This window comes from Onychostoma macrolepis, chromosome 22 (assembly GCF_012432095.1).
Source record: "Onychostoma macrolepis isolate SWU-2019 chromosome 22, ASM1243209v1, whole genome shotgun sequence".
In the NCBI taxonomy this organism is placed as follows: domain Eukaryota; kingdom Metazoa; phylum Chordata; class Actinopteri; order Cypriniformes; family Cyprinidae; genus Onychostoma; species Onychostoma macrolepis.
Window position 1 is genome coordinate 11775017 of NC_081176.1, and position 18411 is coordinate 11793427.

At 35.2% G+C, this 18411-nt stretch overlaps 1 protein-coding gene across 3 annotated transcripts in view; it reads left to right on the plus strand.

Annotated features, from left to right (window-relative positions):
- rnh1 (ribonuclease/angiogenin inhibitor 1) overlaps positions 1–18411 on the plus strand; it is a 51405-nt gene that overhangs the window by 20529 nt on the left and 12465 nt on the right. For 2 of the 3 annotated variants that reach the window (XM_058760582.1, XM_058760583.1), the window contains 28 exons: positions 1882–1983; positions 2218–2268; positions 2590–2691; positions 2953–3057; positions 3376–3477; positions 4255–4359; positions 4525–4641; positions 5069–5153; positions 5626–5821; positions 5929–7768; positions 7914–8084; positions 9742–9912; positions 10536–10712; positions 10837–10998; positions 11132–11305; positions 11448–11621; positions 11967–12137; positions 12319–12489; positions 12640–12813; positions 13039–13212; positions 13365–13538; positions 13684–13860; positions 13963–14133; positions 14280–14456; positions 14633–14800; positions 15024–15197; positions 15460–15630; positions 16263–16436. In XM_058760582.1, the coding sequence (XP_058616565.1) occupies positions 1882–1983; positions 2218–2268; positions 2590–2691; positions 2953–3057; positions 3376–3477; positions 4255–4359; positions 4525–4641; positions 5069–5153; positions 5626–5821; positions 5929–7768; positions 7914–8084; positions 9742–9912; positions 10536–10712; positions 10837–10998; positions 11132–11305; positions 11448–11621; positions 11967–12137; positions 12319–12489; positions 12640–12813; positions 13039–13212; positions 13365–13538; positions 13684–13860; positions 13963–14133; positions 14280–14456; positions 14633–14800; positions 15024–15197; positions 15460–15630; positions 16263–16436 (5910 nt within the window). The remainder of the gene's footprint in view (positions 1–1881; positions 1984–2217; positions 2269–2589; positions 2692–2952; positions 3058–3375; positions 3478–4254; positions 4360–4524; positions 4642–5068; positions 5154–5625; positions 5822–5928; positions 7769–7913; positions 8085–9741; positions 9913–10535; positions 10713–10836; positions 10999–11131; positions 11306–11447; positions 11622–11966; positions 12138–12318; positions 12490–12639; positions 12814–13038; positions 13213–13364; positions 13539–13683; positions 13861–13962; positions 14134–14279; positions 14457–14632; positions 14801–15023; positions 15198–15459; positions 15631–16262; positions 16437–18411) is intronic. The other variant, XM_058760584.1, reaches the window with a different exon arrangement.

The window sequence follows — 18411 nt, forward strand, 5'->3', positions numbered from 1 at the left end:
GAATCGCTACACCTGCACTGACATTTGTGCCATGGCTTAAACACATTTTTCCTTCCCACCACAGGTTTAACTCAGATTCATTTTTTATATCGCTATGAGTTTCTTGTAAAAACGTTACTTGAGTATCTTTAAGCCTAAAAATTCAGATAGTAAAGCTCGCTTTCCCCATCCCTCAACCCATTCACATTTAAAGATCCTAATCTAAGAATCTGCATTACAGAGGAGAGAGAAAGGAAACACAAAAAATGACAGAAAAGCAAAACACAAATAAAAATAAATCCCACACCCATGTGCTTTATTTTTTCCATTTCAACAATTTAACGTTACCTTTTGAGCTTTACGCACAGTTGTTAAAAACTTTCTCAGCCGAAATCTTTTTGTTTTGAAATGACGCCATAGCCAACCGCCTTCTGAGCGATCACTACTGATTTAACAAACTTATTAACATCTGGGAAGAAATTTACAACATCAACCTTCTTCCCTTTAGTTGAATCCAGAAACTCATTTAATTCTTCAACAGAATAAACGTCATCCAAAATCTGACTGCAATCAATCTCTGAAAACTCCGAACAATTATCACAATCTTCCATCAATTCTTCATCACTATTTTCATTCTCCACAGACACCTTTGACTGCAACCCACTTACACTCGGAACCACATCACCATAAACATGTTCATTATCCTTAACAGCAACAACATCGTCCTTCAAAACACTCGGGCCAACAGCATAATCACCAGCGCGCACAGATGAAATAAACTCACTCACCTCTGACTTTGAGCCTGGATCTACAGGACTTTGCTCGGCTGAAGAACTGGCCTGGGGAATAATGCTGGGTTCACCTGCCGAAGCCAAAGCCTCCGAATCCTCATCATTAGCCCCTTTTGTCTTTTGTTTCTTTTCTGGAATCACATCCCTTACAGCTGTAGGCCGTTTTTCCTTATCTAGACTTTCATTATTTTCGCTTCGATCGGTTCGCTCATCATTTCTGACGTTCTTTCCATTTTCTGATTGTTTCTTATGCGGACACGTGAGCTTCTTATGTCCCAAATCACCGCATTCAAAACAACGTAAACTATCTGTCGTTGCAAAAATCATATAGGAACTATCACCGTGTTGAATGCGAAACGAGATATCCAAAGACTCAGATTGCGTATTTAAAAACATAAAAACTTGTCTTCGAAAAGACAGCACATGTTTTAAAGCAGCGTTTTTACACCCAAGCGGAACCATTTTGATGGATCCAGCAAACTTTCCAAAGCGACTCAGTTCTTTTAAAATTTGCTCATTAGAAATGAATGGCGGCGCATTTGAAATGGTGACCTTAATAGCAGGTGCACGCAAAGGCATTACTTGCAGCAGGGTTTCGGAAACTACAATTCCTTTTTCAACAAGGCTGTTTACGAGTTTCTCATCTTTAAAGAACACCACCACAGCTTTGTTCATTCTAGAGGCCGATACTATATTTTCGTGCCCTACAATCTCGCCCATCGCTAGAAGCACGTTTTCTACCGTGAACGCTTGATCCGAAAAAACTTTACATCCATTCTTGACAGAGAAACCCGGCGCTCCCTCACCTGAGAGAGACGCCATGGCTTCCTTTGTCAATGGAGAAGTCACACCTGTGTTTTTCTTAAGACTAAATGATATACCAAAACGTGATAAAAATAAACCCCCAAAAACATAAATAAATAAAAAACAACCCAATAAATAAATAACCTTGAAACCAAATTCAAGCGTAACGCTCTCACACCTCACACCACACTCACTCCCAGCATGCAACCCAGAGAGAGAGAGAGAGAGAGAGAGAGAGCTTTAAGAACTTAATTGAACTTAATTAGAACATCAAATCCCTTCAAATGAAACTTATTTTTTTCATTAGCGAAAAATCTGGCTCTGATGTGGTCAGCTCTGTGTCTGTGAAGAGTGACCATTCAAAAGGTGATGGACCAAACTTCTGTGAGAAGAAAACATCTATCAAAAGGTATTTAATGTTTCCTATTGTTGGTCACACATTGACTGTTAGAAAGTATTTCAGTAAGTATTTATCATAAACCCCTACAGTTTTGCTTATCACATTTGCAATATTGTGTGTGTTTAAATAATGCGTAGTTAAACTGTAGTTTGTCACTGTGAATTGTATCTAATTATCAACTTAATTACAAAATATCTAAGACTGTAATAATTTTCTTAAGTTTTTGCTCTTGTGTTGTAAAAGATCAGGCTCACGTGTATCATTTAGTGAGGAAACACGATCACGACCCAGAAGGTATTCCACATGCTTTGTTACATTCTTTAAATTGTGTATGTATTTTTAATTTAGTGTTTCATGTCATTTTTTAAATATGTATTTTTATACTGTCTTTTATGTAAAGTATGGTGAAGCCAGAAACTATTTTCTAATGAAGACAAAGTAAACTGAAACCATTAATGTTTTCACTGTGTTGTATGTGATAGAACTTGAATGAATAATACAATAAATGTACAGCCATACTGCATTTAATTACCATTTGCAACTCCTGTTCAAAATTAGACTGAAGTAACCCCTGTAGTGAAACGGGTTTTTTTTTTTTCTTCTTTCTGTCATTAGTGTAAGATCAGGCTCACATGTATCCAGCTCTGTGTCTGTAAAGAGTGACCATTCAAAAGGAGATGGACCAAACTTCCGTGAGGAAACACCATGTAACAAAAGGTATTTCAAGTGTTTCTCAAAGCATTTTACAGTGATCCAGTGTTTAACTATGTAATAATATTATTCAACATTATTAAACAAGCCAAGCCCTATCTCAACCCCAACCCTATAATCAAAGTGAGTGATACAACAATGAAGGTACAGTAGATTCTTTGTTCATACAGTGACTTGAATATTGTATGTGAGCTGTTATGTGAATGCTTGAATGTAGCTGGAAGAATATCCTGTAATAGTTTTTCTTTCTGTTCTTTGTGTCTTTAGTGTAAGATCAGGCTCACATGTGTCCAGCTCTGTGTCTGTGAAGAGTGACCATTCGAAAGGTGACGGACCAAACTTTAGTGAGAAAAAAACATCACCTTCAAAAAGGTATTTCTTGTGTTTTACATTACAATGATGTTAATTAATCTCCTCACTGTGGTGTATGTGATGGAACTTGACTAAATACAATAATAAATCAGAGAACACAATGTCTCCTTTACTCTTTATTGAACTCAATCTGGAGCTTTATTACAGTAATACCGTTACACAGGCAACCACAAGGAGGCATAAATTCACCATGGAAAATAGATCATGCAACCAAACATGAATTTGTCCTTCCATTTATCTAATTAACATTTGCAATATTAGTCTAAAGAATCTCCTGTAATATTGTTGCTTTTTTTTCTCTATTATTTTTGTCACTAGTGTAAGATCAGGCTCACATGTGTCCAGCTCTGTGTCTTTGAAGAGTGACCATTCAAAGGGTGATGGACCAAACTTCAGTGAAAAAACACCATGTAACAAGAGGTATTTCTTCTCTTCCTCCAACCATCTTAAGGCCCGTTCACACCAAGCACGATAACGATAAATATATAGTTCTAAAAATCATTCTCAGTATTAAAGAATAGCAGCGTCCACACCACAACTAACGATAAAGGCACAAAGAAACGATATAGTTGGAATCACTTCCAGAACGATTTTTTTCCAGCTGATGAACGATACAAACACTGACAGCCAATCGGAATCCATCCTGCTATAATGTGCTCGAGAATTTAAAGCGGCAGACGCACGTGCACTTATAATAAACAGACGATATTGTTCGCTGGTGTGGACGCTAATATCGTTATCTTTATAGTTATCGTTTTTGGTGTGAACGGGGCTTTGCAGTGATCCATTGTTTATTTATTACTAAATTAAGCCAGGTCTGTCATCATGCATAACATACTGTACATACTGTAGAGAATTAAATTGACATGTATGATTTAATTCTGTAAGATTTGCTGAAATATTTGTCATTGTACTGCAATATCATCAAAACAACTAACAAAAGGTATTTCATATCTTTTGCATTGTAGTGATGTTATTTCCTCACTGTGGTGTATGTAATAGAACTTGACTAAATACAAAAATGAATCACAGAACATAATGTATTGTTTAATCTTAATGAACATATTCATTCAGTTACACAGGTAGCCACTAGGGCTCATACATTCACCATGGAAATACAGAACAGTTAGTTTTTCAACATAAGAGCTCTTTAAATATGACTGAAGTACCTACTGTGCTATTTTTGTTTCTCATTAGTGAAAGATCTGACTCGCATGTATCCAGCTATGTGTCTATGAAGAGTGACCATTCAAAGGGAGATGGACCAAACTTCAATGAGAAAACACCAACACCTTACAAAATGTATTTCTTTTGTTCTGTTTTTTTTTCTTTTTTTCACTTTTCTGTGCTAATAAAGTACTGCAGGTAGCAGTAAGCAGCTGGTTTGGCAGTGATTTGACCATATGATATTGACGGCTGTGAACCTGTTATTTTTATGTGATTTTCTTCTTTTTGTGTGTGGTTTAGTAACAAAGGACAGAAGACCACAGTAAATATTGGTGAAGAAATTAAACGTTGGGAAGCTCTTAAAGAACAGAAGGGATTGAAGAGTGATGTAGAACTGGCATCTTTTCTTCTCAATAGGTGGGAACACAATATACCACAGTTTTTTTTTTTTTTCAAATTTATAACAATAAATTACAAAATAAATGAATCTACTTTGCCAAAATGTGTAATTACTTTTTTTCCCCTTAAAATAATAAGCCAAAATACGTAACATAGTTTTGAAATGTAATGTGCTTTTTGAAGCAAAATTATCATGTGCAGTGATCCATATAACAATGAAAATATGAAAAACAATACCATTTTTTAAGTTAAATTCAGCACCTTTAAATAAGATCATACATTTGAGTCATCAGGTTCATGAGGAATTCATATGCAACTGTATTAAAGTCTGTTATTACAACCAAGAGGACAGTGCCTCCACATAACTCTGCCCCTCCTAGTAACTGAGCCAAAAGTTTGTATTTAAAAAAACCCCCATAAAAATCCACATTTATTTTGCTACCAGGGTTCAGTTTGAGAAATCAGACTCAAACTACAAGAATTACCGCAACCGCAAGAATTTCAGAGAAAATCTCCTCTGGATCTTCAAGGCAAGTAAAAATTCATAAATGCTATAATTAATTAATTAATTAATTAATATACTAAAAGGTTATTGAACAAATTGTGCTTAATTTTAAATAATTTTTTTAATACTTTTTAAAACGTTACTTAATATAAATAGATTATTTTTTCTCGTTAACTGATGTTCTAACAATCCCTCATTTTTTAAATCTCAACTCAAAAATAAAATAGTAGTCATGTTTCAGCCGTGTGACAAATTAATGGCAGTGAATACAAAAGCACATTAACTGAGATATCAAAAATTATGTTGATTATTGGATTTGATCCATACAAGGTTCTTGGTATCTCTGTTTGTGTGTTTGTATTCATCGCCACTTTACCTTGCTGATGGTCTATTCTGTCAGTGTTGGGAACCTTCATGAGTGTAAATTGTAGTATGCATAAATTGTTTATTTTAAATGTTTTAAATGTATAGGTTTTTTTTTCTTGCTTTGTTTTCAGGATCTTGAGAACAAAATAATTGTGTTTCTTAAAAATGAGCTAGAAAAGTTTAAGAAAATATTAAAAAGAGAGAACACACAGTACTTTGTGCAGGACTTTATAGAGGAGATGCGTGATATCAAAGAAGCAGCTCTTGATATGACACTCTTCTTCATGAGAGATATGAAGCAAGCTGAGGCTGCAGATGCTCTACAAGGTAAAAGGTTCATGGGCATAACAATCTTAAATTGTCATTTATATAATGTAAAATGGTGCATGTCTTGATGCATATCTTTCTATTTTTTGTTCTTGTTTGTGTGTTAGATGAGCTAGTCCTCATTCATCAGCGACCACTAAAATCAAACCTGAAGAAGAAGCACCAATCTGTATCTGAAGGAATTGCAAAGCAGGGTGACTCCAAGCTGCTGAAGAACATCTACACTGATCTCTATATGACTCTGGGTGTTAGTAAACATGTCAATACCCAACATGAAGTAAGACAAGTTCAGGCTGCTGACAGGCGACATGAATCAGAAGAGATTCCAGTTGAATGCAAAAATTTGTTTGAAGCACCTGAACAAGACAAGGAGATCAGAACTGTACTGACAAAAGGAGTTGCTGGCATCGGAAAATCCATCTCTGTGCAAAAGTTTATTGTGGATTGGGCTGACGGAAATGAAAATAAGGATATTACTTTCATATTTCCTCTTGCATTTCGAGAGATGAACTTAAAGGAGAATGAAAAACAAAGCTTGACAAATCTTATAAGTCAGTTTTTTCCAGAGATAAAAGGACTCAACCTCGCAAGAAATGATAAATTTAAATTCCTGTTCATCCTTGATGGTTTGGACGAATGTCGTCTTCCTCTGAACTTTGAGGATAATGAGACTTGCCGTGATGTATCATCACAAGTCTCTCTGGATGTTCTCCTGACGAACCTCATTAAGGGAAATCTGCTTCCTTCTGCTCTCATCTGGATCACCACCAGACCAGCAGCTGCCATTAAAATTCCTCCTGAATGTATTGACCGCGTGACAGAAGTACAAGGATTCAATGATGCACAAAAGAAGGAGGAGTACTTCAGAAAAAGATTCACAGATGTCGATTTGGCCAACAAAATTATTGATAATGTTAAACAATCAAAGAGTCTTTTTATCATGTGCTACATTCCAGTCTTCTGCTGGATTTCAGCCACTGTTCTCCAGAACATTTTAGAGGAGAAAAGAAAAAATGATCTGAAAAACAATAAGGCTGATGATGCCTCCAAAACACTGCGGGAATCAAATACTGAAGACACTCCCAAGACTCTGACACAAATGTACACACACTTTCTCCGCTTTCAGATCCTGCAGAGCCTTCGAAAGTATGATGGAAAATACAGACCAGATGTTTCCTGGGATAAAAACGCCATGCTTTCCCTGGGGAAACTGGCATTCCATCAGTTGCAAAGAAACAATCTGCTCTTTTATGACACAGACCTGGAAGCCTGTGGTATTGATGCCTCCCAAGCATCAGTGTATTCAGGCATGTGTACCCAGATGTTTAAGGAGGAAAAAGGGATCATTCTTGGTACCACATTCTGCTTTGTTCACTTGAGCATTCAAGAGTTTATTGCAGCCCTTTATGCACATCTGTTTCTAGACATCAACAAGAAAAGTGTGTTTGCTCATGAGTCTACAGAACAGGAAAACAAAAATGAAACCATGACTGATTTGCTCAAGACTGCAGTGGACAAGGCACTCGAGAGTGAAACTGGACACCTGGACCTTTTCCTTCGCTTCCTTCTTGGTCTGTCACTCCAGACTAATCGTCCACTCTTACGAGGTCTGTTAACACAGCAAGAAGGCAATGACCAGAACTACAAAGAGATAGTTCAGTACATCAAGCAGAAATTAGAAGCTAATCTGTCTCCAGAGAGATCCATCAATCTGTTCTACTGTCTGAATGAACTGAATGATCAAACTCTGGTGAAAGAGATTCAGACTCAGCTTAGAGAAGGAAGTCTCTCATCCGCTGAACTTTCACCTGGCCAGTGGTCTGCTGTGGCCTTTGTTTTGTTGACATCAGAGGAAGAGATGGAGGAGTTTGAGCTTCAGAAATTCAAGAAATCAGATGAGTGTTTCTTTAGGCTATTGGAAGTTGTGAAAATCTCCAAAAGAGCTCTGTAAGTAATATAAATCATGTTTTTGCATCTAAAAACAAATCTCTAAAGTTCATTAATTTAAATTAATCATTAATTTAAATTGGGTGATATGATATTTTTACTCAGTACGCAAAATACTTTGTATCCTGTTTTTTTTTTCTTCTAGGCTAAATGATTGTGACTTAACAGACGAGAGCTGTTCAAATTTAGCTAAAGCTCTTGGATCAGAAAACAATCTGATAGAGCTGAATATGAGCAAAAATACTCTACAGGATTCAGGAGTGGAGCAGCTCTACACTGGACTGGAGAACATTACGTGTAAATTGGAGATACTGAAGTAAGTTGTGACAACAGACAAATGCCATTATTGTTCTAGATAATCTTTTAACAAGTGTGCATAAATAATGTATTGTTATTAGGGCTGTCAAAATTAACGCGTTAATAATGCGTTAACGCAAGTTTATTTTAACGGCACTAATTATATTAACGTACGATTAACGCAGCGCGCATTTTCTGTTTTACCCGTGGCCTTGCCCGTAGTTGGAGAAATGGATGGAGATGCTCATAGATGCCAACTTAGCGACTTTATTTTTTCTTTTCTTTTTTCTTTTTCAAAAAGCGCCTAGTGACCAATCTTTAGGGTTTTCCCAAACCTTATTTCGTTTCTGAGACCCGCTAGTACTGCCGCACGAGTGTGAGGGCTCTCTTTCCCAGCGCGCACACACCTCTTTCTCTCGCTGTACGTCTGCTTTGTTCAGCGAGCGGCAGAGGAGCAGCGCTTTCAGTTAAAACCGATATTATGTTGCTGCTCTAATTTTACATGCAAGTACAGCCGAAATCACAGCACAGCTATTGTCTTTATCTTATGTGTAGCCTATTTGATTTTAATCAGACAACGGCTCGATTATAAATCAGGGTTTTTGTGCAGATTAACATCTTGGAAGGGAAAGATGGTTATGTAGTCTTAATGGGTAAAATATATCAAATGAAAACAGTTTTATTGAGAATTTCGCTGCATCAAAATACAGTATGTGGGCACAGAGAGGCAAACAAATCTAATAATAAATAATAAATGTACATTTTGCATGTTCAGAAGAAGTGAGCTGCCCTGTCATGCGTAAATGTAAACAGATTTGTGTAAGTAAATTGCTCAGTGCAAAGAAAGAGAAGTAATAGGAACCTAGTATTTCTATGTTCTGTTTTTCATGTGTCTAATAGAAATGAAAAAGTTCTTTGAAAAACATCTATGACCTATGAAACACCTATGTCTACTCTTCATGCTCTATTAACTATGGTTTCACTAATAATAAACATACATTTGCATAAAGCATCCATATTTGTCCATGCCCACGTTGATTAGACTATTAAAAACTTGAGAAGTATTCATTTAAGGTACATTTAGAACAGATAAAAATGTGCGATTAAGTTACGATTAATCGCGAGTTAACTCATGACAATCATGTGATTAATCACGATTAAATATTTTAATCGATTGACAGCCCTAATTGTTATACAATAATGTATGTTCTAATGACTGTTGACCTTTTCACTGCATGATCTCCTTTGTTTAGAAACATGGGCAATATGCTTAATTTACATCTTCTGTTTGACTGATAAGTATGTTTAATGATACATTATTATAATGTATTCATGGTGGTGTTGATCACCCCATGAGGATTTACCTGCCCTTTGCCTTTTCTTTATTGTGGAAAAAACACGTTTTGTGGCAAGGCTCATATTGAAAGAAACAAGGAATAAGAATTAGAAAAACATTACCCTACTCAACTAGCTATATGTTAGCCAATTATAAGACATTTGAGAGACAAGACACATATGACATGAGAGCATTAAAGATAAGTGGATTGGAAAATTATTGGCAGCAATATAGTTACTGTAAATTATAGCATCAGCATTCTGCCCTAGCTGCAGATTTTAAGATTTGCAGATTTGCAAATTTTAGAATGTGAATACATTGACAAGCTGTTTATTTTCAGGCTCAGTGAGTGTGATCTAACAGGGAAAAGCTGTTCAGCTCTGGCTTCAGTTCTCAGTTCAGACTCCAGCAGTCTGAAGGATCTTGATCTGAGCAATAATAATCTGCAGGATTCAGGAGTGAAGCTGCTCTCTGATGGACTGAAAGAGAACTGTAAACTGGAGATACTCAGGTGAATTGATGTATTTTTCGTCATATTTACTCTTTCCCTGCTAGCACTTTAAAAAAAATTGCTAGTCACTGCCAACATTTTTATTATTTTTGCAAACATTTCATGGCCCCCAGAAAATTTTGCTGTAAGAATATCTGAATATGCAATATGTCAAAAGAAAGAACAGTGGTTCTGCTTTTTAACAAAAAAAAAAAAAAAAAAAACTTAAAATAAAGCAATAGTTTGAATAAAAAGCAGAGAAAATCATGTTTTTGTTAAATAGTATGATTGATTTATTTAATTAATAATGTTAATGATCACATTATTTTACATTTGCATCTGCTTACATATGCTATCGCTTGTTTCTGCTTTGTCATGTTTTCATCTAGATGTTCAATATTCTTTCAGAAGATGTGTAATTGTGCCTCCTACCGTATAACAGTGAAAACATAGAAAGCCGAAAAATAGGGAGGCGTTATCTTATAAATGATGGAAAATTCCATCAGTGGCGAGGAAAGAGTTAAAGAGATATATATTTTTTTAATTTGTTTGTACAAGGAACTAAGAATAATTAGTATTTATTGTTAAGTACATTTCTAGAATAATAGATTAATTAGCATAATGGAACATTTTTCCTGTTTTAGGCTTTCAGACTGCAGTATCACTGAAGAAGGTTATAAAGCTCTGGCTTCAGCTCTGAGATCAAACCCTTCACACCTGATAGAGCTGGATCTCACAGGAAATGATCCTGGACAATCAGGAGTGAGGCAGCTCATTGATTTACAACATGATCCAAATTGCCAATTAAAGACACTGTTGAGGTGAGACGTGATGAAATAATAAAAAATAAATGACATGCATGTGAATAAATTACAGAAATATGATCTGTTTGTTACACCAAGTTTTGTCAATCAAATTTAATTTGCTTCAACTTCTCTTCTGGAGATTTTTGGGTCCTGCTGCAGATGAAGCATGTCAGTATGTGGCTGGAGTTGTAGATGAAAACCCATTACTTCTGAGAGAGCTGAATCTGAGTGAACATAAACTAGACATGAAGCTGCTCGCTCCTCTACTGAAGGATAAACACTGTAAATTGAACATACTGGTGTGAGTTTTATCATTATGATGACATTTTATTTAGTATTGAATCTGCTGCTGAGTGTTTTATCTTATTTATGTTTAATACATGTAATAGTAAATGTAGTGTCTAAAACTAAAATGTAATTTTCTTTTTATTCAGTCTGAATAACAGCTCTATCAAGGATGAAGATTGTCGTGTTCTGGCTGAAGCTTTAAATTCAAACCCTTCAAATTTAAAAGAACTGGATTTGACTGGGACTAAACTCAGAGACTCAGGAATGAAGATCTTCTCAACTCTGTTTAAGAATGAACAGTGTAGACTGGAAAAGCTTAAGTAAGTAAATCTAAAAAAAGCACAGTACTGCAAAAAAAGTGATTTATGAAAATCACATTAGTGAATAAAAGTTGTATTCATAGCTTAGATTTGTTTTTTTTGTTGTTGTTGTTTTTTTTTAACTGTGTTCTCTCTTCTACAGGTCTAATTGTATTTGTATTACAAAAGAAGGTTGTGCTGCTTTGGCTACAGCGTTTAATTCAAATCCCTCAAATCTGAAAGAGCTGGATCTGAGTGAGACTCCACTAGGAGACTCTGGAGTAACAGAAATCTCCAAACTACTGGGAAATTCACAATGCACACTGAACATACTTAGGTTTGAATTTAGTAAATTTAAGCATGATTCAATGTAAAATTGAAGCCCCAGACCGGCCGGTGAACAAGGTCTGAAATTAACACCCACCAGTCTCTAATTGTGGGCAAAAGAGAGAATTTTATTGTTGATTAGATTTTCTGTGACAGCATATCTATCTGTGTCACTTACAGTAGTAAAAAATGTGTTTATTTAAATTAATTATGTAGAAACATATACAAATATTGACAAACACTGTTTTTAGAGAGTGCTGGGCATTATAGATCATAATGGTATAATCACGGTAATTAAACTTTGATATTATTCAATGAGTAGTTAATATATTTGGTTGTTTTTGTCTTCCTCTAGAATGTCAGAATGCAATATTACAGAAGAAGGTTATAAAGCTCTGGCTTCAGCTCTGAGATCAAACCCTTCACACCTGATAGAGCTGGATCTCACAGGAAATGATCCTGGACAATCAGGAGTGGAGCAGCTGCTTGATCTTATAAAAGAACCAGATTGTAAACTAAATCTGAGGTCAGATATGATGAAAAATGCATGTTTATTATTTATATTATTATTATAAGTACTTTTTCATTATTGCAACGTGTTGCTTCAAAGTAAAAAGTATATTAAAAAAAGGAACACAAAATCAGATGCTATTTTTTATTACACCAAGTTTAGTAGTGAATTCATTCAACTTACTTCTCTTCTGCAGGTTTTTGGGTCCTGCTGCAGATGAAGCCTGTCGTTATGTGACTGGAATTGTGGGTAAAAACCCGTTACTCCTGAGAGAGCTGAATCTGAGTGGACGTGAACTAGGAGACACACGAGTGAATCAGATCACTGCTCTACTGCAGGATAAACACTGTAAACTCAACACACTGACGTGAGTATTGTACATGGTTTTATAATCAAATACTTTGATTCTTTATGTATTTGAGGGCTAAGATTAGGTGAAGCATGATATTGATTTATCCTTTTGTTATTGTAGTTTTGGGTTCAGGCTAAATATTCCTGTCTTTTTATTTCTCTGCAGGCTGAATAATAACAGAATTACAGCAGAAGGTTGTGCTGCACTGACTTTATCATTGAATTCAAATCCTTCAAACCTGATAGAGCTGGATCTGAGTGGAAATAAACTAGGAAACTCAGGAATTAAGGAGATCTCTCCTTTGCTGAAAAATACACAATGCAGATTGGAGAAACTGAAGTGTGTATTTTTCATGTACATGTCTGCATATTAATATGCATTTGTAAATGTGTATTTAATTAGATTACCTAGAAACTTTAATTTCTCTATTTGGACTGTTTCACTTCTTGTGTTGCTTGTACAGTATTGTATTAAATACTGTTACTAAATGTATAGTTAATGTTCTTCCAAGTAGTTTGGAAGTCTCTGTCCCAAGCAATAATAAAATAAGTTTTTGTATCATAGACTTTCAGACTGCAGTATCACTGAAGAAGGTTATAAAGCTCTGGCTTCAGCTCTGAGATCAAACCCTTCACACCTGATAGAGCTGGATCTCACAGGAAATGATCCTGGACCATCAGGAGTGAAGGGGCTCACCGATTTATTGCTGAGTAGACACTATAAATTACAGACTATTAGGTAATTAAAATCTTCATATATTTACTAAAGTGCATGCAACAGAGGATAAACATTCTGCAATTATGCTGCCTTTAAGAAAGAAAAATGGAAGCAGCAAAAGGCATCAAATTAACAAGATTTGTGCACTTACAATTATCATCTGCTTTCTGTAGATTTTTGAAAAGTTCTACTGCAGAGGAAGCATGTGATCATCTCACTAAAGCTCTGGGTACAAGTCCATTATTACTAAAAGAACTGGATCTAAATGAAGATAAATTAGGAGACCTGGATGGGATGAAGCTCTCTGCTCTTTTGATGGACTCTCATAGCAAAGTGGAGAAAATCAAGTGAGTGAACATGATTTTATACATTATACATTTAGATTATTTATTATAAAAGAAAATCAGCCGCATGTGTGAGCAGATACAAAGACATGCTAATCTGATAAGTGTTCAATATGTTCTAAATAATAAATAAAGATTTTTTTTTTAGATTTAGGCTGAATAATTGTGAGCTGACAGAGAAAAGCTGTTCAGTCCTAGCTACTGTTCTCTCCTCCAAAACCATCCTGAAAGAGATGAACCTGAACAACAGCCGTCTGCTGAACTCAGGAGTCAAAGAGATCTGTGAGGGACTGAAGAATCCTGTGTGTGAGCTGAAGATACTCAAGTGAGTACATTTCACCATCATCATCAGTCAACACAGCAGTAATGACATGTTAATGTGCCATCATGTGTCTTTGTTATTGATGTTTATTATTTTAAATGTCAGGCTCAGTAAATGTGATCTAACAGAGGAAAGCTGTTCAGCTCTGGCTTCAGTTCTCAGTTCAGACTCCAGCAGTCTGAAGAATCTTGATCTGAGCAACATTAATCTGCAGGATTCAGGAGTGAAGCTCCTCTCTGATGGACTGAAAGAGAACTGTAAACTAGAGAAACTCAGGTGAGTTAATGTCTAACATTTTTAAGATCTCTGGACCTTTTTACCTTCATTTAGAATAATCAGTTTTTGTTTACTTTTAGGGATTTATATTGTCTAGGTATAATATTGTTAATCATCTGAATGTTACATTTTTATTCCTGTTCTAGACTTTCAGACTGCAGTATCACTGAAGAAGGTTATAAAGCTCTGGCTTCAGCTCTGAGATCAAACCCTTCACACCTGATAGAGCTGGATCTCACAGGAAATGATCCTGGACCATCAGGAGTGAAGGAGCTCATTGAATTACAACATGATCCAAACTGTCAACTAAAGACACTGTTGAGGTGAGATTAATTTACAGAAATATTATTTCATTAACACAGTCTGTTTGTTGCATCAGAGTAGTTATTTCAAGATAAAAACATGATTACTGGGGTTTTAAGAAGTACTTTCTATTTTTTACATTATACCATAAAAGGTGAGAAATAATTTGAATCTTGCTTCATCTTCTCTTCTGCAGGTTTTTGAGTCCTGAAGCAGAGGAAGCCTGTCAGTATGTGACTGGAATTGTGGGCAAAAATCCATTACTCCTGAGAGAGCTGAATCTGAGTGAATGTAAATACTTAAAGAATGTGAAGCAGCTTGCTGCTCTACTGAAAGATAAACATTGTAGACTGAGCATAATTCAGTAAGTATTTTACATGTTTTTCATATTTGTACTTTGCATTAAAATATCTTTAATGTAACAGTTAATTTTTTATTGTTTTTTCAATAACTGGTTAGAATTAACACTTGTTCTACAGTATTAATTTACCAGATGCAACTTAAAAATGAAAATAATATGAGCAGATGCAATTAAGCCTGTTACTGATGTTTATAATTACTGTGTTTGTTTCCTGTTTTCTCTGCAGGCTGAATAATAACAGTATTACAGCAGAAGGTTGTGCTGATCTGACTTCAGCATTTAAATTAAACCCTTCAAACCTGATAGAGCTGGATCTGAGTGGAAATAATCTTGGAGAAACTGGAGTCAATAATTTATGTTGTCTGTTGCAAAATCCACAGTGCAGATTAGAGAAACTGAAGTGTGTACTTTCATTTATGTACATTTACATATGTGAATGTACATTAGTAAATGATTAGAAAATGAATAATTTAATTAGATTAACTGAAGGCTATTATGGCTGAAATAACATTTTCAATTCAATTTAAAAAAAATTCTACATGCATCTTTATTGCGTTAAATATTTAGATGTTCATTTGAAACATTTTAATGCATTTGTTGCTTATCTATTGAAAGAGATTTTTGCAAATATTATATGAGATTTTTGCTTTTATAATATACAGACTTTCAGACTGCAGTATCACTGAGGAAAGTTATAAAACTTTGACTTCAGCTCTGGCATCAAACTCACACCTGATAGAGCTGGACCTCAGAGGAAATGATCCTGGACAATCAGGAGTGAAGCTGATCATGGATTTCCTGCAGAGTGGATGGTCTAAATTAAAAAACATTAGGTAATAAAAGCCTTAAAATATTTCAAGATAAGATATAGACATGGAATCAGGAGTGTTAAACTATGATAGTAAGACAAATAAGCTGGTGCAGCATTGGAAAGACAGAAAGAGTTTACTGAATTGCAATTCAAACAATTTCAAATCCTTTTTATTATTTATTTTTTTAACAACAACAACAACAAAAAATAATTATATATATATATATATATATATATATATATATATATAGTAAAAACATAAGCAACAAATTATGTTTACTTATTCCCTGATTTGTCCAAAAATCTTTTGGTGACATTTTATTTTATGGTGCCCTTGTTACAGTGTAATTATAAATTTAAGTATTGAGTAATATTAATTAGCTACATGTACTTACTATATGGTTAGGGTTACTTGCATGTAATTATGCATAATTTATTGTTATTATAATAAGTACATGTAACGTAAAAAGGACACCTTAAAATAAAGTGTTACCCAACTTTTCTCAGTGAAACCGTTTTTAACCAGACTACACAGCACTGCACTTTACTACACTTTAGTACCACACTGCATCCATAGAGATGATGAGAGCTGTAAAAGGTATAAAATTGTAATAATATGGCAGGATCTAATCTAAAACTCTCTTGTTTCTGTAGCTTTTTAAGAAATTCTGCTGCAGAGGAGGCATGTAAATATCTCACCGAAGCTCTTGGTGAAAATCCATTACTAATGCAAGAAATGGATCTGAGCAGAATTAAATTAGGAGACCTGGACTGGGAGAAAATATCTGCTCTTTTGGTGGACTCTCATTGCAAAGTGAAGAAAATAAAGTGAGTGAACATGATTTTATACTTTCTAACTTTTCTCTTAAGGTGTGGTCACATTTACTGTAACTCAGCAAAATGTGACCCGTGCTGGCAAAATGAGTTGGAATGCGCACAGACTAATTTTGTGCTAACTAAAAACAAAAAAATCTTGATTTTGGTGGAATTTGAAGTTTTCACAAAAATTAGTTCATTAAGCCCTCGTCTAGTGATCCCAATGCTCCAAATAGTAATTAAACATCTAAAATGATCTTTATTTGTATGTTTTCTGAGAGGAGTACCTTTTCTATGCCTGCTTCTTGCATGGACTGTCATCCAAAGCTCCTGCACACAATCCCGTTATATACACATACACAGAATTACAGTATTTAAGTATTCAGACAAACATAATTTGTTATGTCTTAAGTGAACTTCTGGGGGAAAACACTGGATGTGTAACATAATATTAGGTCCGTGCATTACAGTAAGTCATAATATAGGCCGTCTGTCGCATTAATATTAATCAAACAATAAAAGAAAAGAGGGAATCACTCGCTACACTTGATTGTACTGCTTTTGTATTTTTAATAATCAGTTTATTTGTAATAAACACACTAAAGTGATTTTTACATTTGATTATTCTTACTTAATGCTTTTGTGTAGATGTAAAATTAAAAAAATGCAGTATACACATTTCTTTCTTATATTTATTCTATTTTTGCATCTTTTCTTATTTATAACAACAAAGATGAAATAAAAAAATAGCAATATTGTGATTATTAATATAGTAATGATCATTTAAGAAAGGAATTGGATGAAAAGATGCAACAATGCTAGGTTATTTTGCTTTGGAACCTTCATACAACTTTAACTCTTGTAACTATTTTTCTCAAAATTGACTTTGCTGACTCCTGTTGACTTCAAACAGGTGTAGCTCAGTCATTTTTTGTCCGATTCAGACAGCTCATACATCATTTGGAAGGCCCTTTAAATAACTCATAACTTTTTGATAATTTTCTCATTGTGACTTATTTTTCCAGCACAGTTCACAAATGTTTTGTTAACATAAACAGTTATGGTAACATAGGTAATATACTAGTTAGGCAACTCCTATACGGTTAAAGACAACACCCAGGTCTTTAACTGTAGAGGAGTTTAAGAAAATGAAATTGCTGAATTACTGGTAATGCAGCAATTTAAATCTTTAAAACATTGTTAGCTTTATTTAGAAATGTTATTTTAGAAATGTTTTCTGTTCTAAAATTTGTGAAGCACAGAGCAGGAAAAAGGGTATCACAAGAAATGTAATCATGTGTTGTAACAATGGACACCATGTGTAATGGAAGCAGAAAAGGACCTACGACAGATATTTGTGGAACTCCATACTTGTGTTACACATGTTAGATCTGACTGTTCCTCAGAGACAAACATAACAGTAACAGTCAGATAATATCTGAGCAGCCCTGATGACTGTCCATACATATAATCCATTTAAAAGAAACATTAATGAAAGTGAAAGTGAAGTGACATGTGGCCAAGTATGGTGACCCATACTCGGAAATTGTGCTCTGCATTTAACCCATCCAAGTACACACACACACACGCACGCACACACACACAGAGCAGTGGTCAGCCAATGGTTCAGTGCCTTGCTCAAGGGTCACACCTCAGTCGTGGTATTGAAGGTGGAGAGAGCACTGGTTACTCACTCCTCCCACCAACAATTCCTGCTGGACCTGAGACTCAAACCTGCAACCTTCGGGTTACAAGTCCGACTCTCTATCCATTAGGCCACGACTACCCCTAATGGGTACAAATTTAACATGAATTGACATGATGGCCAAGTATGGTAGTCCATACTTGGAATATGTCGTCTGCATTTAATCTATCCAAGCTAGTGCACACACAGTAGGAGCAGTGAGTAGTGAGCACACATACACACCCAGAACAGTGGACAGCCATTTTTGCTGCAGCGCCCATGGAGCAATTGGTGGTTTGGTGC